The sequence below is a fragment of the Nycticebus coucang genome, chromosome 20 (assembly GCF_027406575.1).
Source record: "Nycticebus coucang isolate mNycCou1 chromosome 20, mNycCou1.pri, whole genome shotgun sequence".
Lineage (NCBI taxonomy): Eukaryota > Metazoa > Chordata > Mammalia > Primates > Lorisidae > Nycticebus > Nycticebus coucang.
The window spans coordinates 37004008-37030560 of NC_069799.1; the positions used below are offsets into that span (position 1 = coordinate 37004008).

The 26553-nt window shown below is 42.8% G+C and overlaps 1 protein-coding gene and 2 pseudogenes across 1 annotated transcript in view; 1 reads left to right on the forward strand and 2 right to left on the reverse strand.

Moving 5' to 3' along the window:
• Positions 1 to 21995, reverse strand: part of LOC128573039 (zinc finger protein 595-like) — a 40069-nt gene extending 18074 nt beyond the window's left edge. The window contains exon 1 of the mRNA XM_053573256.1: positions 21854 to 21995. Coding sequence (XP_053429231.1) covers positions 21854 to 21856 — 3 coding nt within the window. The 5' untranslated portion in view covers positions 21857 to 21995. The remainder of the gene's footprint in view (positions 1 to 21853) is intronic.
• A 1884-nt stretch (positions 21996 to 23879) lies between these two features.
• On the reverse strand, positions 23880 to 24651 carry LOC128572590 (ubiquitin carboxyl-terminal hydrolase CYLD-like; annotated as a pseudogene).
• A 346-nt stretch (positions 24652 to 24997) lies between these two features.
• LOC128572591 (ubiquitin carboxyl-terminal hydrolase CYLD-like) lies at positions 24998 to 26135 on the forward strand (annotated as a pseudogene).
• The last annotated feature ends 418 nt before the right edge of the window (positions 26136 to 26553 follow it).

The following is a 26553-nucleotide window of genomic DNA, read 5'->3' on the forward strand; positions in this document are numbered from 1 at the left end:
GGTGGGCACCTCTATTATCAGCTACTCATGAGGCTGAGGCAAATAGTTGACTTGAGCCCAGAGTTTGAGGTTGCTGTGAGCTGTGTTGCCACACCATGCTATGGAGGGTGACAAAGTGAGACTCTGTCTCAAAAAAAGAAACAAAACTTCACCAATTGTTTTGAGCCATTAACTAAAGATTGAAGATTGCAGAATCGCCATAAGAATGTTTTTTGTTTTTTCTTTTCTTTTTTTTTTTTTTTGAGATGGAGTCTCATGATGTCACCCTTGGAAGAGTGTTGTGGCATCACAGGTCACAGTAACCTCCAACTCTTGGGCTTAAGCGATGCTCTTGCCTCAGCCTCCCAAGTAGCTGGGACTACAGGTCACTGCCACAATGCCCGGCTATTTTTTGTTGCAGTTGTGATTGTTGCCTTTCTGGCCCCAGCTGGGTTCAAACCCGCCAGCCTCAGTACATGTGGCTGATGCTATAACCACAGTGCTACAGGTGCTGAGGCCCCCCACCCCGCATAGGAATTAAGGAAGGAAAATAGTGAACAGTTAACCCCTATTTCAGTTTTGGTCTAACTCAACCAGCCAGACTGCCAGGTGGCAAGAAACCGTTTCTATGAGACATCTAGACCTGCACATACAAAGCTCCCACACATCGTTTCCCAAGCTCTTTCCCCCTTTCACCACCTTCTGGTCAGCTGAGGAACATCAGGTGGTCTTTCCAACATTAGTCAGCCATCTCCTCTTGTTGCTTTTGAATAAACTGCTTTTTCTTCCACCAACTCTTGCATTGTGACTTTCACGTTTAAGGAAGGAATAGTCAATCTTGGGTTCAGTTAAAATTTGCAGGTTTTGAGTGAGTCTATGAAGTGGCTTGTTTAACAATTCCCCCTGTTGCTGCTGTTCCTCATTTTAGACTATAGCAGCACTCAGGTGGAGAAAGCAAACACAGCACAGAGTGCCCTCTGCTCAACACTTTGTAACAACACAAACATCTCTGGTGCAAAGAAGACCACCAATCACAATCTTGATGCATGGCATAGTTTGCTGGCACTTTAAATTCTCCAAAGGTGAGAGAAAGCAGCCGTGTCTAAGGACCTGGACTCAGAATTTGGACCTGCAGATTTGGGCCTGGCACATCCAGGGATGCAGCCAGTGCCCTGTGTACATGCATGAGAATTACAGAAACAGAAAAATAGGAATAAGGACAGTCTCAGGTATACTCAATGTACATCTGTCACCCAGGTTGAGCTTCTGGCCTCAGAGTCTCTGGGACAGTTTTAGGTCTAAAGATATCAGGATAATTGAAAGACAGAGACAGGGGTGGCGCCTGTGGCTCAGTCTAAGGCGCCAGCCCCATATACCGAGGGTGGCGGGTTCAAACCCGGCCCCGGCCAAACTGCAACCAAAAAATAGCCAGGCGTTGTGGTGGGCGCCTGTAGTCCCAGCTACTCGGGAGGCTGAGGCAAGAGAATCGCTTAAGCCCAGGAGTTGGAGGTTGCTGTGAGCTGTGTGAGGCCACGGCACTCTACCGAGGGCCATAAAGTGAGACTCTGTCTCTACAAAAAAAAAAAGACAGAGACAGAATGGCTGATTGCTGCCAAATAAAAGTAGTTTCTATAACTCTACAGATTATCCCCAAAGTCACCATACATAGGAAAATTGGAAAACTGTAACTAATTATACCTTTACTAAATGCTCATTACAGACTTTTACAAAGAGATGGCAATGCATAGAGAATAGTTTGTAAATGTTTTATAAGATTTTGTTGGAGGTGGCACCTGTAGCTCAGTTGGCAAGGGCGCCGGTCACAATACACCTAGGGTGGCAGTTTGAACCCAGCCCGGGATCTGCTGAGCAATGATGAACAATTGCAACCAAAAAATATCCGGGCATTGTGGTGGATGCCTGTAGTCCCATCTACTTGAAAAGCTGAGGCAAGAGAATCACTTAAGCCCAAGAGTTGCAGGTTGCTGTGAGCTGTAATGCCAGAGTACTCTACCCAGGGCGATAGCTTGAGACTCTGTCTCAAAAATAATAATAATAATAATACTTTTGTTGTAAATAAAATTACACAGAGCTACGATTTCCCTTTTTCCCTGTGTATGGTGACTGTAGGGACACCATGTACTGTAACTCCCCATGAAGGGAGATTGGAAATTGGCAGAGACCTTTGCAGCTTCATTATTTGGGACAAAATGCACTTTGCTTTGTGACTGGAAGATTGAGATGGAAAGCATCCTCTGGAGTCACACTCAGTGGCTATCATCTGTATATATCTTTGTTTGTTTGTTTTTTTTCTTTTGAGAGAATCTTACTTTGTCACCCTCAGTAGAGTTTTGTGGCTTCATAGCTCACAGCAACCTCAAACTCTTGGGCTCAAAGCGATTCTCTTGCCTGTCTCCCAAGTAGCTGGGACTATAGGTGCCTGCCACAATGAGTGACTATTTTTGGAGATGGGGCCTCGCTCTGGCTGAGGCTGGTCTTGAACCCATGAGTTCTGGCTCGGCTTACAGGCATGAGCCACGGTGCCTGCCTCGGCATCATCTATGTTTATGTCATATCTGGTAATTCTGGATGGTGTGCAAAAATACTATATAATTAAAAGCAGAGTCATTTCGAACGCCAGAAGAACCCACCACAATTGTAGACAGAAAAAGAAATGTCATATTAAACCAGAATGTGATGCTCATCTCAAACAACCTAAGAGATTGCAAAGATGAATTTAATCACCATAAATAGTCCTCAATAAGACCTGACAGCATCATTGGTTATATAGGGTGTCCATAAAGTTTGTGTGCAACTTAAAATAGTAAAACCCAGGGTGACAGGGGATAATGGTGAGAGAGACTGGGGTGTGTAATTCAACCTGGGAAGGAGCTATGATTACAAAAATTTCCCAGGGTCTGTGTTCTCAAGAGCAGCTCACTGCAAAAAATAAAACTTTCCATGGTGACTTAGGTGATACTCCCTATTTTACCTATGACAAGGCCAGGCACAGGCTCTGCAAATTCCCAGTTCTTGCTCGTAATCAATTACCTGAACAGTTCTTTCTTCACCACTCACAACAAAATACTTCTTCATCAAATTTTGCTGAAGTTACTGTTCTTCCCCCAGGACCCTGAACTTTGGCCAATTCTCAGTCTGACTTCAATATCTACCCCTTCTTTATGGCCCTCCTAAGAACTGTCTGACTGCAGGACGAAACATCTCCTGACCAAGCAGATTATTTCTCCACCCTCCATTCTGCCCTCATCACCCACCTTGTTTCTACCCTTGTGTACTCCTCTCTGTCAAAAGCCCTTGTGTGTGATACTTGCAGATCTTATACTTCATGCTTTCCCCCAAGCAATACTTCCTACAATAATGAAGAATTCATTTTATTAGAGAATAAGACGGAATTTCAATTTTATTCTATTGGACAATGTCTAGAAACACCACTAGAACAATACCAATTACACCTCAGGAAGCACGTATCATCACCCTCCACTCCCATCAACCACATCAGCTTGTGGGTCCCCAGCTTTCAGGGCTCTACACATCTGTCCCTATAAAGGGCTCTTCCATAGCTGCTGTGAACAGGCTGAAAACCTGCAGGGAAGAATTCCTGGGCCCTCAATGATCATCTTGTGGAGCACCAAGATTGACCTTGTCTTAGTAACTAGACTCAGACCTCTGGTTCCCAGTCAAGTTTGTTCACTTACTCATAGACAAGAAAATATCAAGTGTTTGAGAAATCCACCAAAATTCTGCAAACTCAGTGTAGATGTTTATACGATAGAAGGAAATTGTAAGACACTTTTCATTTCTTATGTGAACAGGAAAAGCAGGCTCGGCACCTGTGACTCAAGCAGCTAAGGCACCAGACCCATACACCTGAGCTGGCAGGTTCAAATCCAGCCAGGAGCCTGCCAAACAACAACAACAGCTGCAATAAAAAAAAAAAAAAAAAATAGCCGAGTGTTGTGGCAGGCACCTGTAGTCCCAGCTGCTTGGGAGGTGGAAGCAGGAGAATCACTTGAGCCCAGGAGGTGGAGGTTGCTGTGAGCTGTGATGTCACAGCACTCTTCCCAGGGTGACAAAAAAAAAGAAGAAGAAAAGCAAAATTACCTATTTTGTGAGACAATTGTGATGTCATTTAATTATTAATTCCATGAAAACAAATCATTTAGTAAACAATCATCGGAGACCATCTCTGCAAGTTTTCGAGTCCCCTTCCATAGCATTTAGCATTAAATTCCAACTTCCAGAAGATACAAAACGGAACAAAGTTACCTACTGTTACAAATTCTCTAGTCTGTGGAAGACGGAAACTGATATTTGGGAATATTCACAATTCACCAGTTGATCTACCACACTTTCACATGGAAATGTATGCATTTATATGCAGCCATGAAGCAATCCACACTTTGTCTCTTTCTTCTTGGTGTCATTGCAAAGCTAAGCCCTGGGCTCCCATCTGAAATCATCCTCAGACAGTAACATATCTCAAAATGTTACTATAGAAGGGATCATGGTGAAACTTGCCCTTTTCCCTTAGGTTGGGTCGCTAAAAAGATCAACGCATGGTTACCACAGATTAATAAGAGAATGGTTTATTTCCAAATACCATGCCCATGGGGGGAACCACAAGAATGATTTCCCAAAGTCTCAGTGATAGTCAGTGGCTTTTAAAGATGCCTTTTAGAAGGGAGGGGGAAGAGTGGGGGAAAGTATAGGGGCAGCATTTGGTTGCTAGGGGGAATGAGTGTTGATGGGTGGAAACACTGATTTGCAGATTAACCTGAGAGACAGGTCTTGAGCTTCAGATGGCCTCAGGGCCAGGTCTATGTGATAAGGAGTCCAGCAGCCCCTTTTTTGATTCTAAATCAGGTTACTCAGGTTTTATACAGGAGAGGCCTGTGCTTTCTTATCAAAAATGACCTTTTCACTGAAAAAAATTCTTTATACCAAGGAATCATATTTTGGGGTGAAACAAGCTTAGCTCCTTCACTACACTCACTCAAACAAAAAAGACAAAAACAATTTGTTTAATGAAATGGCATATATCACTACATATTTAATTCCCTTTCCTGAACTCTAGTTCAGTCTGGCATTTTCAGGAAAATTTTCTTATTCTTTAAGTTCTATTAGTACACTGCATTTTATACTTGATGAAACACTGCAGCTGCAATAAAGAAACAAAGCTTTTCAAGGTTCACTGGTGACTGAAATAGAGACTTGCCTCACTCAAGTAAGGTCACCCTATCTATCCCATGAGACATCCTCCCACCCTCAGCCTGCTCACAGAATTGCTCAATGGCCACCCTCCCAGGAGAAACTGCACTCTAGCTTTCAATGCATAGGAAGTATGAACTGTGTTGCAGGTTTTTGGTTTTGTTTTTTGTTTGTTTTTTTTTTGGTTGAGACAGAGTCTTACTTTGTTATCCTTGATAGAGTGCACTGGCTTCATAGCTCACACCAACCTCAAACTCTTGGGTTCAAGCAATTCTCTTGCTTCAGCCTCTCTAATAGTTGGGACTAAAGGCACCAAGCAAATGCCCGGCTACTTTTTGTTTAGCAGGCCCGGTTCCAGTTTGAACCCACCAGCCCCGGAGCATGTGGCAGGTTCCCTAACCAATGAGCTACAGACGCAAAGCCTGTGTTGCAGGTTTTCAAAACACCTTGCTGGGGATTGGTTAACCTTATCTTTTGAGATAATTTTCCTCCTTTGAAATATCTGAGAATCCAGAAGGTAGAAAGAATTTGTGCATTTTCCCCGAATACCAGTACCTCATTGACTAACAATAATGTGTCCCAGAAATGAAAGCTGAGGCTGGTATAAAAAAAATTAAAGTCCCAAAGTGTTAGCTGTTTATATGAAAAGTATACTAAGAGACTGCTCTCAAACTAAAAGGCATTCATATACTCCCAAGAGAGGCTCCATCCCCATACCTCAGGCTAACCACTGGACAGGTATGTCCCAGGAATTGGTATTTGTGAACACTCCAGTAAACATGGATGCCATGGGCATCTTGGGTCATCCTCAGACAAGTGTAATGACAGAAGGGTGGCTGAGGACACATTACCCTGTACAGTTACCAAGAGAGGATATCCAGGAAGGGTGATGTCTAGGAGAACAGGTCTTCTCAAGGAGACCACAAGGATACACCTGCAGGGTCCTCTTCATGGTGACTCAGCTGTAAGGAATTTGTAGACTTAACTTCCTGGGACCTGGAAATGTCCATTCTGTGAAATCCTGTAGTTCTGTGGGGGTTGGAACCGCATCTCTCACTTGATTCAAAGTGACCAATGAGAAAGGTACCTGTTGGTTGGAACTTTTTATTTTTTTGAGACAGAGTCTCACTGTGTCACCCTTGGTAGAATGCCATAGCATCACAGCTCACAGCCACTTCAAACTCTTAGGCTAAAGCAATTCTCTTGCCTCTGCCTCCCAAGTAGCTGGGACTACAGGTGCCTGCCACAACACCCAGCTATCTTTTGGTTGCAGTTGTCATTGTTTTTGGCCGGCCCAGGCTGGGTTCAAACCCTCCAGCTTTGGTGTATGTGGCTAGCACACTAGACACTGAGCTACAGGCGCCGAACCAAGGGTTGGAACTTTTTGACTGAACTTTTGAGACAGGAGTTCAGAGACCAGCCTCGAGTGCTGAAGGGGTCAGGTTTTTAAGGCTTGGTCTGCATCCTGGTTGCCACACAGGATGCCCATGTGCATCCAGGTAGGTTAGCAAGCATTGTACAGAGCAGAATTTTGCAGTTAGTTAGTCATACATCTTTGTTTCAGTACTTTCCCCAGCTGGTATTTCTTAAAGGTCAGTCCAGGGACAGTTGGTTCCTCCAGGTTCAACTGTCCTCCTGGAGATAAAAAGGGAAATACAAAACAAGTTGGAGTGCGGCCATTTGAATTCTTCTCCGTAAGCTCCTCCAGCTGAAAGCCTTTTTCCTCTTAAACACAGTGTTTGGGTGCTCTTTCTCTCCATTGGGTCTCGTCTTCCTGCAACATTATCAATGGGGAATCTGAACGCAAAGACATTCTGGCAAGGAGTACGTGCCTAGGCAAAGGCACAAAGATTTTGACCACAGACTATCCTGGGATTATTGTCTGCTTTCTTTTAATGAGACATATTCAGAAACTTACAAAAACAAAAATTTAGAAAACAATCACTCACTGTTATATACAGAAACAACAAATAACAAAAATACTGCATCTCTTTGAAAAGAGAAATAGGCTCGGCGCCTGTGGCTCAAGTGGCTAAGGCACCAGCCACATACACCTGAGGTGGTGGGTTCGAATCCAGCCTGGGCCCAGCAAACAACAATGACAGCTGCAACCAAAAAAAAAAAAAATAGCCAGGCATTGTGGTGGGCGCCTGTAGTCCCAGCTACTTGGGAGGTGGAGGCATGAGAATCGCTTGAGCCCAGGAGTTGGAAGTTACTATGAGCTGTGATGCCACAGCACTCTACCCAGGGCAAAAACTTGAGGCTCTGTCTCAAAAAGAAAAAAAAAGAGAAATAAAGAAAAAGAAAACAATTGATAATGTAAGTTGGATGGAAAGTTGGCATTTGGAAAAAAGAGAAAGAAAGCACAAATTTAGAATTTTACTGCAAGACCTTGTTGTGCCCAGGAGTTCCACAAAGACCACACTGCCAAAGAAGCCAAATTCACAGCAGAGTGAAAAGCTGGCCTTTATTGAAGAGCCTAAAAGCGACTGCCTTGTGCCCAACACAGGGGTTCAGAGAGCAGCCCTGAGTGCTTAAGGGGTCGGGTTTTTAAGGCTTGGTCTGCATCCTGGTTAGCACACAAGCTGCCCAGGTACATTCAGGTACGTTTGCAAGCATTGTACAAAAGCAGAATTTTGTGGTTAGTCATACTTCTTTGTTTCAGTACTTTCCCCACCTGGTATTTCTTTTTTTTTTTTTTTTGAGACAGAGTCTCAAGCTATTGTCCTGGTTAGAGTGTCATGCAGTCACAGCTCACAGCAACCTCCAATTCTTGGACTTAAGTGATTTTCTTGCCTCAGCTTCCCAAGTAGCTGGGACAACAGGCGCTCGCTACAACGTCCGGCTATTTTTTGGTTGTAGTTGTCATTGTTGTTTGGCGAGCCTGGGCTGGATTTGAACCTGCTAGGCAGCTCTGGTGTATGTGGCTGGCACCCTAGCCGCTTGAGCTACAGGCACTGAGCCACAGGCACTGAGCCCCCACCTGGTATTTCTTAAAGGTCAGTCTGGGGACAGTTGGTTCCTCCTGGTCCATTTCTCAGGGAGTTAGTCAAGGAAGAAGTCAGTGAGTACTTTCCCATCTATCTTGGCAGTGAACCAGACTTACTCCATTTGTTGAGGGCTTATGGTCCAGAAGTTTGCCAGGAGTTAACTGGTATTTTTCCTCCTTAGTCTAGGCCTAACAACCTAGAGAAGTTAGGCTGAGGAAACAAGAGTCATACATTTAGATTCAGTGTGCCATACTTTTGGAAAATGTGGGGAAAATGAAAGTCTCCCTGTAGAATGTTAAAATATACAGGAGGCAATGGGGCTAAAGGGCTCTAGAGCTTTTAATTCCTAAGTTAGGAAACCAAAATCCAACTCAAATTTATTGTTATAAATTACTAATTGCAGCCTCGGCACCTGTGGCTCAAGCAGCTAAGGAGCCAGCCACATACACCTGAGCTAGCGGGTTCGAATCCAGCCTAGGCCAGCCAAACATCAATGACAGTTGCATCCAAAAAATAGCCAGGCTGTGTGGCAGGGGCTAGTAGTCCCAGCTACTTGGGAAGTGGAGGCAGGAGAATCCCTTGAGCCCAGGAGTTGGAGGTTGCTGTGAGCTGTGATGCCACAGCACTCTACCCAGGGTGACATAGTGAGACTTTGCCTCAACAACAACAAAAAAAGCTATAATCACGAGGGCTACGTGGTTAGTAACTTAGATCACTAACAATTTTAGCTAAAGGCATTTACAGTTACAATGGGGAGGGCAAACAAGGGGAACCAGTTTTTTTAAATAAATTTTCCCTGCACCAAACTTTTATTTATTTATTTATTTTTTAGGTTTTGGCCAGGGCTGGATTTGAACCCACCAACTCCAACGTATGGGGCCAGCGCTCTACTCCTTTGAGCCACAGGCACCGCCCAGGGAAATCAGTTTTGAAGGTAAAAGGGAGTAAATAGTTACTCTTTTTACATTTCCATATCATATGTGGATGGTATGAAGACCACCTTAACATAATCATGATGGTTATTGTCACAAGGGTAGTTAAGTGACTTTCCACACAATAGTAATAATTCTAACAGCTCTAACCAGAACTCGTGATAAAATATCATGCAATGGGCAGGGAGGCAAGTGGAATCGGTTTTTCTAAAACAATAAAATACAATAAAACATAATGGAATCAGGCTTGCTTTCCCAGGCTATTTATCTGTTTCAGCTGTCATTGCTGCTTAGCTGGCCTGGGCTGGATTCAAACCCGCCAGCCTCAGTGTATATGGCTGGTGCTGTAACCACTGTGCTATGGGTGCCGAGCTGTGATTATACTTTTTATGATCAGCCCTTTTATAACCCTTACCTATAACCATTCCCCCTATATCTGTTTTGTAAGGAAGAAAAAAATCACTCATCGCTCTCGTGATCATAGTATTGTGTTTTGTAAGGAAGAAAAAAAATCACTCATTGCTCTCGTGATCATAGTATTGTGTAAAATGACTAACCGTCTTATCCTCATGATCCCCCCTACCCCTTTAACTGCTGTTTTCACTTCTGTAATAACATTTACTTGCCCCCTGGAAAAGTTTTGCCCTATACAAACCAAAGCCACAGGCAACTCGGGGCTACTCTTAGAAACTCCATGCTGGGGGATTGATTACACCAGCAGTGCATTTTACAAGGGTATATGTGAAACTTGGTAAATGTGGAATGTAAGTGTCTTGGCACAGTGACTGAGAGAAGGCCAGGAAGGCTATGTTAACCAGTGTGATGAAAGTGTGTCAAACGGTCTGTGAAGCTAGTGAATGATGCCCCATGATCATATCAATGTACGCAGCTATGATTTAATAAAAAAAGAAAAAGAAAAAGAAACTCCATGCTGGGACACTGAGGCAGTCGCTGGCCAGCTCTTCAATAAAAGGGACTCCTCTTTAAATTCAACTTGTCTGGCAGTGTGGTCTTTGAGAGGCTCATGGCAAAACACTACAAAGGAGAATTCACCACACAAACACAAACAATGTAAGATAATCATTTCTACCCTTATAGTAATCTGAAATTTACAACAAAAGTAGAGATGCAAAAATAAAATGATGATAATATTTTTATTGTTTAAATATACATTTTGAAGCCACTGTCTCACTCCATTAGCCCAGGATAGAGTGCAGGAATGTCATAGCTCACAGCAACCTCAAACTCCTGGGCTCAAGCAATCCTCATGCCTCAGCCTCCCAATGGCTGGGACTACAGGCCTGCCCCAACACCACCACAATACCATGCCAATTTATCTATTCTTAGTAGAGACAGGATCTTGCTCTTACTCAGGCTGATCTCCAACTCCTGAGCTCAAGCAATCCACCCACCTCAGCCTCCCAGAGTGCAGGGATGGTAGACATGAGCCTTGGCACTCGGCCTCTTTGAATATATATTATCATTTTCAATTCTCCAAAAGTGTGTATGTATATATAGAGAGACATATATGCATATAAATTCATAGTTTTTCAGTAAAGATTAAAATCTCTCAGCCTGCCTCCAGCTCCCTCAGCTCAGTAGATTTCTCTTTATGCAAACCATTAAAAAACCTAACAAATCAACCAAAAGAAAGTGTAAATTCTTTTTCTTTACATTTCCTGAGATATTTTCTCTTTCAGTATTTGTTCCTGTAAGCCTCTAGTGACTCCTGAGAGTCCCACATGAAACAGGAGAGTTTCAACAATCATGCTGACAGAGGATACCCGAGAAGGTTGAGGTCTAGGAGAACAGGTCTTCTCCAGGAGACCACAACGATACACCTGCGGGGGTCCTCTCCACAGTGACTCAGTTCTCGGGAACTTGTAAACTTAAACTTCCTGGAATTTCCAAGTTCCATTAAATCCTATAGTTCTGAGGGGGCTGTAATAGCATCTCCCTCTTGATTCAAACTGGCACTGAGAGGGGTACCTGTGGGTTGGAACTTTTTGACTGTCGATAAAAAGAGAAAGACCAAGCCAGTCCGGGAGCGCAGCCATTTGAAATTCTTCCATGCTGTAAGATCCCAACCTGTAAATAAAGCCTTGCCTCTTATAAACATAGTGTTTGGATGTTATTTCTCTCCCTTGGGCCTCGTTCCTGCAACAATGCCAAAGGATTGAAAACACCCAGAAAAATGTTTGTCTTCAAACTTTGCTGAGAAAAAATGAACCCAACATTCACAATCACAATAATTTGTGAATTAGGATGCAATGACTCCCTACTCTCCTTAAATCCAGCTACCCATTGGACTTCAGCCTGGGTATTCTTCCTTTCTTTCTTTGGGATACTAAGCTTTCTCTCTTTCTATCACTATCTTCCTTTCATTCACCACCTGCTCTCTGCTCTCTCTGATGGCTTCCACTGACACTAATATAAAATAAACTTACACATTTACATTCTAATCTGGACCTAAAGAAAGTCTTTTCTCACACTATGTGCAGGACCAACTGAGCAACTGAGCTTTTTCACACCACTTGAAATCACATGTAGTGAGAAGAAGATGGAGTCAACCAGGACAGAGCCTACAGGACACAGCTGGTCTGGTGGTTTAGGTCCTACAAGACCTTCACACCTGTCTCCCATGCTTATTGTTTTGGAAATTTAGCTTCCATTCAAGATGCCCATCTTGAATCTTTGGGAAATTAACTTTTGAACTGGAAATGTCAGAGATTGTCACTGAGTTGTGCTGTTTATTATTGAAAGTTAGTTAATGTGCCCTCTGCTGTGAACCATTATGCATAAATCTCTACTTTGGGAAATATTAGAAGAGAATAGTCTTGGAGAGGCTACTCTCACTGTTCTCCAGAATCACTGGCCTTCTGACAAAGTTGGAGAACCTCTCCCTGTCTCTGCATATTGGCTGACAGTGACAGGCAGCCAGACTCTCTTCCTCCAGTAACAGTCTCTCTCACTAATGCAGAGGCCAAGGGAAAACCTTCCACTTAATTCTTTGAGGGTTTCCTGGATACCAACTCACACATGGACAATTAGTAAGAGAAAAGGCATACGAACTTATTAATGTACTACATATGTTAGGAAATCATAGAGAGATTACTCCAACCTCCCACAGGGGTACAGAAGCTTAAATACTCTTTCATAAAAGAAGAAAGACATGAGAAAGTAGACTATTCTCTTGAAAGACAAGAAATGATTAGACAGAATGAAGGGAACAGGGAGAAAGAAACCATCTGTACATGATTCTTTTAGGAATCTGAGTGAACTTAAGAGGTAGAAATCATGTTGAGGCGGCGTCCATAGCTCAGTGGGTAGGGCATCGTCCACAACACCGAAGCTGGCGGGTTCAAACTTCGCTGGGCCAGCTAAAATTAACAATGACAACTGCAACCAAATAGCTGGGCATTGTACGGGAGCCTGTAGTCCCAGCTACTTGGGAAGCTGAGGAAAGAGAATCGCTTAAGCCCAAGAGTTTGTGGTTACTGTGAGCTGCTACACCACTTCACTCTTCCGAGGGCAAAATAGTGAAACTCTGACTCAAAAAAATTATGTTGAGGAAAAAGCCATTCTCCAAGAGTAGTTAGATTTTCTAATTGTAGCTGATAAGGAGGCAACAGAAAAACAATAGAAGGCAACTGTTTTTATTTTGGAAAGACGCTTTCTTTGTTACATAAGGACATTTTAGAGAGTCCATCCCTGATAGAATCAGGTGTACCCGCCCAAACAGACCCGCCCAGGCAGGGTCAGACTCACGTCCATCCCAGGAAGTAGGAATGCTGCCAATTGCTGGCCCCCTGACGCTTTAAATCCCCATTGCCATAACCCACATGTGGAATTCCTTTCCTGATTTCACCCCACCTGCATCCAGGTGGAATGAAAGCCACATTGACAACATAAACTGGGCCTCTGCTTTCCTTTCATCTCACAACTCAGGATAATCTTTCATCTTCAGGTCCCTAACCTCTCAATCCCTCCTCTTGTGAGAGGAGCAAGACTAGGTTATAAGGGAGATAATAGTCAGGCTTACTTCCAAAAAGCTTTCCATTTTCAAAAGCACTCAGCATGACTAAACTACCATTTTTGGAAGAATTATTTTCTGCTCCCCAACATTAACTTAGCAGGAAACAAAATTTAGGCTTAACCCATCACAAACTGCCAATTCTCTCCTGATTACTAAACCAGGAGAGTTTCACCTAGATAGTCCAAATAAGGTCAATGCATAATTGTAACCAACCAGTTCTTGAATTTGGTTTCAGTTCACCTTTTTTTGTTTTTTTGAGACAGAGTCTCACGTTGTCACCCTCAATACAGTATCATGGTGTCACAGTTCACAGCAACCTCAAACTCTTGGACTCATGGGATCCTCTTGACTCAGTCTCCCAGGTCAATGGGACTACAAGCGCCTGCCACTGCCACTATGCCCGGGTATTTTCTTTGTTGTCTTTTTTTTTTTTTTTAAGAGACCGGGTCTCCCTCTGATTCAGGCTGGTCTCCAATTCCTGAGCTGAAGTGATCCACCCAACCCAGCCTTCCAGAATGCTGGGATTACAGGCCTGAGCCACCATGCCTGGCCAAGTTTGCTTTCTTATGTACCTTTTGAAAGCTTTTCCTTCAATCACCCCCCAACCCAACCTACTCTGGAATCTCCAAACTACAACTCATGGCTGAGAATCCATGAATTGCTATTTGTTTGTTATATAGACATTTTAGAGAGTCCACCTCTACTCCTGTGGTGAGGGGAGCAAGAAGAGGTTTTAAGAGACTTAATATTCAGGCTTTGGTTCATCTTTATTAACTGGAATTTAATGGACTTAGAATGGCGATTCTAAAAGAAATCAATGGGTACTGTTTGAAAGAGAAGAAAAATAAATGACTTCTGCATCATTATTTGTCATTTTTATTAGAAACTTCATCGGCCAGGCGCAGCTGCTCATGCCTGTAATCCTAGCGCTCTGAGAGGCGAAGGTGAGTGCATTGCTTGAGCTCAGGAGTTGGAGACCAGCCCCAGTGTGAGGCTGGGGTAATCTATGATTTCCCCACACATGTAGTACATTAATAAGTTTGTGTGCCTTTTCTCTTATTAATTTGGTTAGTATTAGTTATTAGTTGGTATCCAGAAAACCTTTAAAGAATTAAGCGGAAGGTTTTCCCTTGGCCTCTGCATTAGAGAGAGAGACTGTTATTGGAGGAACAGGGTCTGGCTGACTGTCACTGTTAGCCAGTATGCAGAGACAGGGAGATGTTCTCAAACTTGCAAAGGCAAGACCCTGTCTCTACTGAAAACAGAAAAACTGAGGCAAGAGGATCACTTGAGCCTAAGAGTTGGAGGTTGCTGTGAGCTATGATGCCACAGCACTCTACCCAGGGCAACAGCTTGAGACTCTGTCAGAAGAAAAGAAATTCAATTATCATTGCTTATTTCTTCATCACTTCCCATAATATATGAAGAACCACTTCCAGAAAAGTAATCTTGATTTTCATCAGCATGTGTTGAGAGCTGTAAAAGTATTTCTGGTTTAATTATGGTTTCTTCTGGACTATGATTCCCAAAAAACTTTCCATTTCCAAAAGCACTCAGCATGCCTAAGCTATTTGTTTTAACAATTATTAATTTTTACAATTATTTCCAATAAATTAAACTCTTTAACCTTTTAATAGTACCTGAGTTTATTTTTATTTGGGGAGGGGAGGGACAGAATGTCACTCTGTTGCCCCAAGCTGGAGTGCCATGGGCGTCATAGCTCCTAGCAATTTCAAACTCCTGAGTTCAAGCAATTCTCCTCTCTTAGCCTCCCAAGTAGCTGGGATTACAGGTGTCCTCCATGACCTCCCACTAATTTTTCTACTCTTAACTAGAGATGGGTGTTCCTCTTGCTCAGGCTGGTCTCCAACTTCTGAGCCCAAGCAATCCACCCATCTCAGCCTCCCAGAGTGCTAGGATTACAGGTATTGTGGTAGAGACAGACACCCTCACAATCTTTTTAGCTATTTGTGAACTTAGAATGCAATTGAAAACGTGTAAATGAATTGTTACTGGTCCTGATGTTCAGCAATGCCTAAACAACATAACATAACACTGAACCATTTAGGTAAATAGGGTTATTGGCTATCAAAGTAAAAAACTCAAATGTATATGCAGAAAGTGAAATTTCTTAGTTTTCAGCTAGAGCCTAGACAAGGTAGCCTATTAAAAAACAGAAAAAAAAGACTTAGCGCTGTAGTACAGAGGTTTCAGTGCCCGCCACATGCGCCCAGGCTGGCAGTTTCGAGCCCAACCCAGGCCAGCTAAACAATGACAACTGCAGGCGGCGTCTGTGGCTCAAAGGGATAGGGCACCAGCCCCATATGCCGGAGGTGGCAGGTTCAAACCCAGCCCCGGCCAAAAACTGCAAAAAAAATAAAATAAATAATAATAATAAATGACAACTGCAACAAAAAAATAGCCAGATGCTGTGGTGGGCGTCTGTACCCAGCTACTTCGGAGGCTGAGGCAAGAGAATCGCTTGAACCCAAGATGGAGGTTGCTGTGAGCCACAATGCCACCACACTCTACCGAGGGCAACATAATGAGACACTGTCTCAAAAAAAGAAAAATAATAATATTATATTTTCCAACCCCTCCAAACAGCTTCCGGGACTTCTACATACAGCAAGGTTCTGCCAAGTGGATTCCTAACTATAGCTTAATTCTTAAACCCTTGTATGAGGCCTTGAAACTACAGGAAAATGCACCTTTGTATTAAACTAAGAAGTGTGACAAGGTCCTGCAGAAACTTGAAGTCTCTCTAAAGCCTCTGCTCTTGGCCTGCCTAATTTATTCCTATATGTGCATGAAAAACAGGGGACAGGAGTTTGGCCTTGGAGTAATGACACAAAAAAATGGCACTATTCCCAGACCAGTCACATATTTGTCTGAACTATTAGACTTTACAGCTATTGGGTGGCAACTTCTGATCTTTTAAAAGAAACCGAAAAATTCGATTGTTACAACCGAAAAATTCGGTTGATACAACCAAGTACAGTTTATGTCCCTCATCATGTCTGGTCCCTACTTTAGCAAAAAAGAAACTTCTAGGTCACTTAGGTGGGATAAGATATCAAATTAAATTACTTAATAACCCTGAAATACTGTTAGAAGTGATAGCTGGATGAACCCAGCCAATTCTGCTTCCTAATCTTAATCAAGAACAGCAATGTCTAGAGGTCATTGAATAATTCATTTCTAGCCAAGGAGACCTGTCAGACAACCCTTCTGAAGAGGTAAACTGGACTCCGTGTACAGATGGAAGCAGTTACATTGAAAAAGGAACACGAAGGGCAAGTTACACAGCAGTGACTGCAGAAAGGCCAGTAGAAATGAAAGCCCTTCCACCAGGGACTCCGGCCCCCAAAGCTGCACTAATTGTCCTAACCAGGATGTTAAAAATGTCAAAAAGAAAAACAGTAAACATTTACATAGAGTCCAAATTTTCTTACCTAATTCTTCCTACTTGAAATGCCATATTGAAAAAAAGAGATTACTACCAACAGAAAAAAAAAGATATTAAAAAGAGTTCAGAAGTTTTACAACTATTAAAAGCTGTCTTGCTTCCCGTGGCAGTCATGCACATCCCAGGACACCACAAAAGACTTAATCTGTGCAACAGGAAACCAAAGGGCAACTACTGACAGTAAAGACCACCTCAATGCAGCCTCTAAATCGATCTGATTTCAATCCTCTATAAGAAAAGAAATAAAAAAGGTTGACTCAGGTGACGCCTATGGCTCAAGGAGTAGGGTTCAAGCCTGGCCCTGACCAAAAGTTCAAAAAAAAAGGTTGACTCATCAACAGCCAAGGATGGATCATGCTACCCAGAATTCTAACACTTCAGGTAATTAAACGACTCCATTAGATGACACATTCCTGCAAAAAAAAAGCATTAACTGAGTTCCTTTCTCCATAAGTTGTACACAGGCAACTCACGGAGATAATCAAAAATAAATACTAGAGTTGGGCAGTGCCTGTAGCTCAGTGAGTAGGGCAACGGCCCCATATACCGAGGGTGGCGGGTTCAAACCCAGCCCTGGCCAAATTGTAGCAAAAAAGTAGCCAGGTGTGGTGAGCACCTGTAGTCCCAGCTACTCTGGAGGCTGAGGCAAGAGAATAGCCTAAGCCCAAGAGCTGGGGGTTGCTGTGAGCTGTGACACCAATACATACCATACATACAAGTATTGCTTTGTACAAGAACCAACCCCCAAACAAACAGATCTAAAAAACACTCTTGACTGGCTCAGTGCTTGTAGCACAGTGGTTACAGCACTGGCCACATATACTGAGGGTGATGGGTTCAAACCTGGAACAGGCCACCTAAACAATAATGACAACTGCAACAAAAAAATACCCGGGTGTTGTGGAGGGCGCCTGTAGTCCCAACTACTTGGAAGGCTGAGGCAAGAGAATCGCCTAAGCCTAAGAATTGGAGGTTGCTGTGAGTTATGATACCAGAACACTCTACAGAGGGCGACAAAATGAGACTCTGTCTCCAAAAAAAAAAAAAAACAGGTATTGCCCCTTCAATTACTGTGAATGAACATAGCCCCTAAAAGCTGGCTCAAATTAAATCTTTACAAAGTTATTTATAAGAAACCCTTCCAGGCAGTCTCAATTCAAATGTCCAGGCAGGCCAAATATAATCTTGAAGTAAAAAAGTATGTACAACAAATGCAGCAAGTGGTGTCCCTTATTCACAACTTCTCTTTTCCCAGACTCCGGTCAACCCCTACAGAAAATTTATATCTCTTTTATCCTGGTAACAAAGTCCAGCTCAAAGCCTGGAAAGATCGGCCTGAGAAAAACAGCTGACGTATAAGTAGACTAGTCCAGAAGATGTTCTGCTGAGGACACCACAGCAGTGAAACTCGCAGGACTGGAAGCCTAGGCCCACCACTCTCCTTAAGCTATATCTCACTCCAGAAGCAGCTGAGGCCCGCAAAAACTAGACGGCCTCTCCTGGAGGAAGCACCAAGATGAGACTGAAAAAACACAATCCCCTGTCATCTTCCTCTTGAGACTACACATGGCTGTGTGCTCACCCCACGACCTTGTCCAATTTTGATGAAATAAAAATGTAGAGATTGATTTAGCCCAAAATGTCACAAATATGTCTGATTTCTCTTACTACAAGTCCTTATGCAGAACAGCTATTTACTTTATGCCTAATGGAGTTGTGCACCAGCTAGAACTCATCAGATATTTCACACTTTTCCCATATATCCACAAGGTTATCACATACTCAGATTATTTATACTTAAAAGACAACTACTGTGAAGAAAGGATATATTTGTCTGACAACTGAAAACTGTAACTACTAGTCATAAATATATTAAGTTTAAAAGGTGACCATTCTGATACACTAACCTGAATGATTCCTTACTTAGGCTCGGTGCCCATAGCACAATGCTTACGGGGCTGGACACATACACCAACGCTGGCGGGTTTGAACCCAGACCGGGCCAGATAAACAACAATGACAACTGCAACAAAAAGTTAGCTGGGCGTTAGGTGGGCGCCTGTAGTCCCGGCTTACTTGGGAGGCTGAGGCAAGAGAATCGCTTAAGCCCAAGAGTTTGAGGTTGCTGTGAGCTGTGATGCAACAGAACTCTACGGAGGGTAACAGTGAGACTCTGTCTCAAAAAAAAAAAAAAAAAAAAAATTCCTTACTTAAATGTAACTTAATGGCCTTGGTACCTTATGCCAATAGGTACCCCGAAGCTACCCCAAAGATAGTTCTTATTATATGAAGGTAGTTCTTATTATATGGCATCAGGCCTTTCCCTACTACGACACAGGGAAACCTTGTTCACTAAGATTAACCCCTTATCCTTTTATCATAAGGACACTTGTACTAGACTGTTTATGGCAGCTCAATTTACCATTGCCAAAATGTGGAAACAGCCTAAATGCCCACCAACCCAGGAATGGATTAACAAGCTGTGGTATATGTATACCATGGAATACTATTCAGCTATTAAAAAAAATGGAGACTTTACATCCTTCGTATTAACCTGGATGGAAGTGGAAGACATTATTCTTAGTAAAGCATCACAAGAATGGAGAAGCATGAATCCTATGTACTCAATCTTGATATGAGGACAATTAATGACAATTAAGTTTATGGGGGGGGAAGCAGAAAGAGGGATGGAGGGAGGAGGGTGGGGCCTTAGTGTGTGTCACACTTTATGGGGGCAAGACATGATTGCAAGAGGGACTTTACCTAACAATTGCAATCAGTGTAACTGGCTTATTGTACCCTCAATGAATCCCCAACAATAAAAAAAAAGGAAAAAAAAAAAAAACAAAAAAAAAAAAAAGAGATATGTGGTGAAATATTGAAGAAATAAAGGTAATGATGTTAAATGTTAAAAAAAAAAAAAAAAAAAAAAAAAAAAAAAAAAGATTAACCCCTTTTCTACCCTGGGTACAAAACTGTAAGTCCAAGCAGTCTAAAGTAACTTAAGATATTAACCTCCCTGAAAACTATCATAACCAACTACACCTTTTTAACCCTGCTAAATACACCACTTGAGCCATTTGTGTCATACTAACACTAGCTTTGGACTCAATCTGAAAATTAATCCATTGGCCTGTGCCATTGTCAAGGCCCTTAACACAACTTCTCAAGCCATAAATGCTCTGAGCACTTTAAAATTAAAACAAGAAGAAGCTATACTAGAAAAATCAAGCAGCCATTAATTACTTATTAAAACACAATCATAGATGTAAAATATTCAAAAATATATACTGCTTCAGTTTATCTAACAGTTTCTTTTTTTTTTTTTTTTCTGTGGTTTTTGGCCGGGGCTGGGTTTGAACCTGCCACCTCCGGCATATGGGACCGGCGCCCTATTCCTTGAGCCACAGGCGCTGCCCAATCTAACAGTTTCTAATTCATCAAAAACAAGTTAAATGGTCTTGGCGCCCATAGCTCAGTGGTTAGGGCACTGGCCATATGTAACCAGGTTCAAACCCAGTCAGGGCCTGCTAAACAACAATAACAACAACAACAACAAATAGCTGGTCATTGTGGTGGATGAATGTAGTCCCAGCTACTTGGGAGGCTGAGGCAAGAGAATCACTGGAGCCCAAGAATTTGAGGTTGCTGTGAGTTGTGATGCCACAGCACTCTACCGAGGGTGACATAGTGAGATTCTGTCTCAAAAAAAATAAAAAAAGTTAAATGTATAAAACACATACTTCAAACAATACAATGAACAAGATTTTGCAGAATATCCAACACTTCCTATGTAACCTATTGTCATAATTACCTAAATCCAAACCTTAATAGTTATTCTTATGTTATATATTATAAGCTTCTTAATATGTTACAAAACACAATGTATTCCATTCATATGCACCTGCTGTTTCACAAGTTTCAAAAAACAAAATTAAACAGCACAGCCTACATGTTGATTTAACTACCCATAACAATTACTTCCATTTGAAATCAATTTCACAGATAGAAAAATAAAATAAATAAAAGTGGAGAACTGTGGTAGACACAGACACCCTCACATCCTTTCTTAGCTATCTGTGAACTTAGAATGCACTTTAAAATACAGGTAAAAGGGCCAGCCGAGTGCGGCGGCTCTTGCCTGTAATCCTAGCACTCTGGGAGACCGAGAAGGGGTGGATTACTTGAGCCCAAGGATTTAAGACCAACCTGAGCAAAAAAAAATGAGACACCCTCCCCCACCTCCCCACCCCGGTCTCTACTAAAAATAGAAAAGCGGAGACAAGAAGATGTCTTGAGCTCAAGAGTTGGAAGTTGCTGTGAGCTATGAAGCCATAACACTCTACCCCGAGCCACAGCTTGAGACTGTCTCAAAAAGAAAATGAAATAAATTAAAATTTTTAAAAAATTAAAAAAATAGGAACAGTAAGTCAGTCAAACAGGCCAAACCACAAATAGGCAATAAAGATAATCTTTTAAAAAACCGAGCAAGTCATCCGGCACTACAGAACAAGTTAATAGCATGTTTAATGGGTTTTTTTGATGATTTTGTTTCATTAGCTTTTTCAATTGTTATATATATTTAACTTGCCTACATGTTGTTAATCAGATAAGTATAATATATTTTTAGTATACTTTTGAAATTATCCCCTATATAAATTATAAAAATTTGCTCCATAGACAAAACATTTAAAAAATTACTGTCGCTGTTCTCCAGAATTACCAGCCTTTCCGAGAGTAAAGCCTCCCCACAATCGTCTCCCTGTCTAACACAACGACAGGCAACGGAGCCACCTTCCGTTCAGCTACACCGTGAGACTCCGAGCCCGGCCCTAAGTTAACCTTTACTGGGAGAATGGAGGGATTGGGGGCTCTACAGACTACAGCCCCTCCCGTGAACAAGCCCCACACAGCCAGCTGGGATTCTTCCCTGAGGACCTTCCTGTTGTCCCCACGAGGGAGAGACTCACAGCAGCTCACAGAGAGCTCTGGGCTCAGGTTCAAGTAACCACTCTAGGAAGGGACCGGTGCAACACAGTCCCCGCTGCCTGCCCCACTCCACTCTTTGCTCACAAGAGTATGAGGGCCAAGGAGTACCAATAGCAAACTTCACTCTGAAGATGTAAAACTGAAGTGAAATTGACGGGTCCCGCCACAGCCACTTCCGGCTTCAACAACGCCCCTCCCCCTCTCAGGACACCCAGTCTCCTAGACTCACCATTTCCCAGATTCCGGGATGTCCCGGTGTCCTCCCTACAGATCTCTGAGTACTTGCAGGTCACGGGGTGACAGAGGGTGCTGCAGAGACACCCAGATGGTCCTAGAATAGCAACCTCAGCGTTCGGTTCCAGAGACAAGGACTGTTCTGGATCACAAGGCCTGCCTCCTTCCTTCAGGCTGTGTCTCTCATTGGACGGTTCATGTTAGAGCATTCCTGATTGGATAAGGTCTCAGGCCCCACCTCTCTGTCCTTGAGTGACAGCACTGCCATCCGACAAAAGTCTGAGGCCAGAATGCAAACAGCTTCTTGACCACAGCACTTTTTTTTTCCCCTTTTCCTTTTATTGATTAAGGGCAGGGACCATGACTTTATTCATCTTGATATTCCAGGGACTGGATATACTTTTGCCAAAGAGTGTCTGTTTTACAAATTTCGACTAAAGGAATGAAAGTCTGTTCATTGAGTGTTCAGTTGTGCTAGGCTTGGGCACCTATTTAAATAGGAGTGAGACTCTGCTTTGAAGGCATTTTGAATGCACATCATGAAGTCTAGCTAAAAACATGCATAAAAATAACTTAGTCACCTGATCGACAGATGAACAGCATTGGGAGTTCCAAACAATGGCTATGGCAGTTCAGAGAAGGGTGAAATTAGGTCTAGTCTCCACTGAGGGGGCTGGCATTGCAGGAGGCTTCATGCAGGAGGTGGTATTTGAGCTCCCAACTAACAGGCACAGCGTAGGGGTACATGGTGCACCTCCCGGATGAAGGACTCAGCTACAACATGGGCTTTACCTAACAAACTCTGTAACTCTATTTACACAGGGCTTGGTGCCTTCTCTGGGATGCAGCTAGGATATCTGTAGTTAGCCCTAAATATAAATTATATTCTTTTACTAATTTTAACAATATATACATACATATGTGTTCGTAAATACACAGTAAATACATGTTTTCCACTCACGGAAACAACATATTAACAATTCTATATATTTCTTTTTGGTTAAAAGTTATATGCAGGGTGGACATAAAGTTTGCGTACAATTTTTTTTTTTTTTTTTTAGAGACAGAGTCTCACTTTGTTGCCCTCAGTAGATTTCCGTGGCATCACAGGTCACAGCAACCTCCAGCTCTTGGGCTTAGGCAATTCTCTTGCCTCAGCCTCCCAAGTAGCTGGCGCTACAAGCGCCCCCCACAACGTCCCCAGCTATTTTTTTGTTGCAGTTTGGCCGGAGCTGGGTTTGGCCCCACCACCCTCAGTATATGGGGCCGGCGCCCTACTCACTCGCTGCCCAAGTTCGTGTGCAATATTAAACAGTTTACTATTTAAATCTAAAATTTCACCATTTAAATTTAAATTGTTTACTATTTAAATTTAATTTTAAAGCACTTTACTATTTAAATTGCACATGAACTTTATGTCCATCTTATATTTAGAATTAGCCAGCTGGACTTGGTTTACATGATCCCAATTTTGGGGGCAACATTTAAAGCATCATAATCAGGAGCCAGTGGCACATATGCCTTCTTCTCTCCATTAGGCTTGGTCAGGTGTTGACCTTGGCCATAGCAATGTCATAGAGCTTCTGCACAGCCTATTTGACCTGGTGCTTGTTGGCTTTGACATCCTCGATGAACACAAGTATGCTGTCTTCTTCTCTCTTCTTCAAGTTGGACTCAGTGGTCAGGGAGAACTGGATGATGGCACAGTGGACAAGCTTATCTCCTCTGGGGGAGCTCTTCCTGGCATAATTGGGCTGCTTCTGAAAGAGCCATAGTGCCTTCAGCCTCTGAAATGTGGGTGATGTATAAATATTCTTTTTTTTTTTCTAGAGTGCAAAATGCTTCTTATTAAATACTTCAGTAACACAAAAGCAATTTTTTAAACATAGGAATCCTTTCTGAAGGATGGTCACCCATAGACATCCATTGCCGGCAATGGACGTTGAACAAACTGCCAGCTCAAGCCAAACACGACATTAAAACTTCTCCTTCGAGGTCTTCACTCCTCTCGGCGACCCCCGTCACTTGTACAGACTCATCGTTGGGCTCTGGTACATGCATGTGTATGCATCACACAGCAGTCTGCGTGCACAGCCCTGGATTCTTCTCGAGTCCAGGGAATGCAGGTCTTCCAGAGACATCTTCAAGTATTCTCCTACTTCTGGGCATGGGGTCACTTGAGGAATGTTGAAGCCGTTCTGACCACCATCATGGTCAGCCATGCTGTCAAAGAAGAGCCAGGCAGAGTCGTCCTTCCCGTACTTCACAAAAGCAACATAGTGGCTCCTTTCTATGCAGAGAACAGCAAATAACTCCATCTTCTGGCAGCCGTGTCTCCAGTCCCAGTCAGGTAAATCTTTGGGAAGTGACACTGGGTTATATTTATGATTGGACCTCTTGTGATGAAGGTGGACTTGAGAGTTGCAGGTTTTACAAAACTGCTTGATCTTCCCCGCTGAGATGTCCGGATCATCATAGCATTCTCTGCACTCATACACTGCAAGCCCTCCACATATCCGGCACTGCCTGGGAGTGTCTTCAAGTAAATCTGTTATATTTAATTCCAGAGATGGGAAAATTTTTTTAAATAAAGTCTTTTCCAAAACGAGGCATCCGAATAATGAGACACGATGGTACCTCTGCAAATTTCAGGTTACTATTGATAAAAGACCATTCTAACAACTGCTGAATTGTAGGAACTCCAACTTTCTCATTTTTCTCCATAAAAATTTGATAGAAGTAACAATCTTGTACTTTTTGACCTGCTGATCTTATTTTTAGTAATGGTTCTACTTTAAAATATGATGAAATAGGGCAGCGCCTGTGGCTCAGTGAGTAGGGCGCCGGCCCCATATACCGAGGGTGGTGGGTTCAAACCCAGCCCCCGCCAAACTGCAACAAAAAAATAGCCAGGCTTTGTGGCGGGCACTTGTAGTCCCAGCTGCTCGGGAGGCTGAGGCAAGAGAATCACGTAAGCCCAAGAGCTGGAGGTTGCTGCGAGCTGTGAGCTGTGTGACGCCACAGCACTCTACCGAGGGCAGTAAAGGGAGACTCTGTCTCTACAAAAAGAAAAAATATATATGATAAAATAAGATATTCAAGAATTCTTCAGGATCTTTTTCTTCAGAGGTAAATCCTGATGCAGCCTCTACTTTTTCAAGTATCTTCCTCAGTTTCATAATTTTTGTGGCACACACATATCCATATATTCTAAGAGGATTAACAATTTCTGTCCTCAGTAGCTCTTGAGTTTCACTGTAATATTCTACATCATTCTTTTCTTTGGGTCTAAGTAACACAGTGTCCAGAACAGAACTAAAAGCAAATAAACAGAATAAGGTTGAGTCTAGTGTTGAGAATAAAATTCTGTTGCACATCAATGACATTATCCCAGATAGCGTGACACAGGAAAGGAAGCCTCCCAAACTGGCCTTTATGTCAAGAGGTGTTGGGGACAAAGGTTCGTCCAGTCATAACAAACCAAAGGCCACAGGATCTACCTCAGACCCTGGAAACAGAAACAGATCTGAATTATTTTATACCTTAAATGGGTCTTCTGTTGACTCACAATCACAATCCAAATCAAAAAATACATGGTACATTGATGAAGTTGCAGAAGACCCTGCGAAGTCACTTACAGATATATCTCCTGATTTTGGCCATTCTTCACCACCACTACAACCTCCTTCTGTGAACTCATTGTCCAGCGAGACAGATTTCACTCTTTGCCATTCAGTCTGACAAAGATGCCCAATACCAATGGCAGTATTGGCCACAGCCCACTTTCTCTGTCAGCTCAGTCTGTGATGGGGGAACTGAACAGTGCACCTGTCCCGGAGAGTCCCCCCTTAGCCATGTCTTCTGGCAACTCATATGGTCTAGAAGTGGGCTCACTGGCTGAAGTGAAAGAGAATCCCCCTTTCTATGGGGTGATCCATTGGATTGGTCAGCCGCCAGGACTCAATGAAGTGCTAGCTGGATTGGAACTGGAAGATGAATGTGCAGGCTATACAGATGGAACCTTCAAGGGCAGTCAGTATTTCACCTGTGCCCTGAAGAAGGCTCTGTTTGTTAAACTGAAGAGCTGCAGGCCGGATTCTAGGTTTGCATCACTGCAGCCGGTTTCCAATCAGATCGAACGCTGTAACTCTTTAGCATTTGGAGGCTACTTAAGTGAAGTAGTAGAAGAAAATACTCCACCAAAAATGGAAAAAGAAGGTTTGGAGATAATGATTAGAAAGAAGAAAGGTATCCAGGGTCATTATAATTCTTGTTAAATATTCTTTTTTGTGTGTCTGTGGTTGCCTTTGGCTTTCAATGGTTTTACTTTGGCTTTGGCTTTGGCTTTGGGAAGGGCAGGAGCTTCCTTCTTCACCTTGGGCCCCATCTTCTGAAAACCAGCAATCATTTTAAAGTTTGGGATTTTTTTAATTTTCCTGAACTCTGGTCTTTTGAGGGGCAGCCTGAGCTTTGAAAGGAGAGGCCTGTCCAATAGAAATAAAGTCAGCCTGTCCAATAGAAATAAAATGAGAGCCAAGTATGTTGCTTCAAATTTTCTACTAGCCACATAAAAGAAACGATAAAGAAATAGGTTAAATTGGGCAGCGCCTGTGGCTCAGTGAGTAGGGCACTGGCACCATATACCGAGGGTGGGGGGTTTGAACCTGGCCCCAGCCAAACCGCAACAAAAATTGC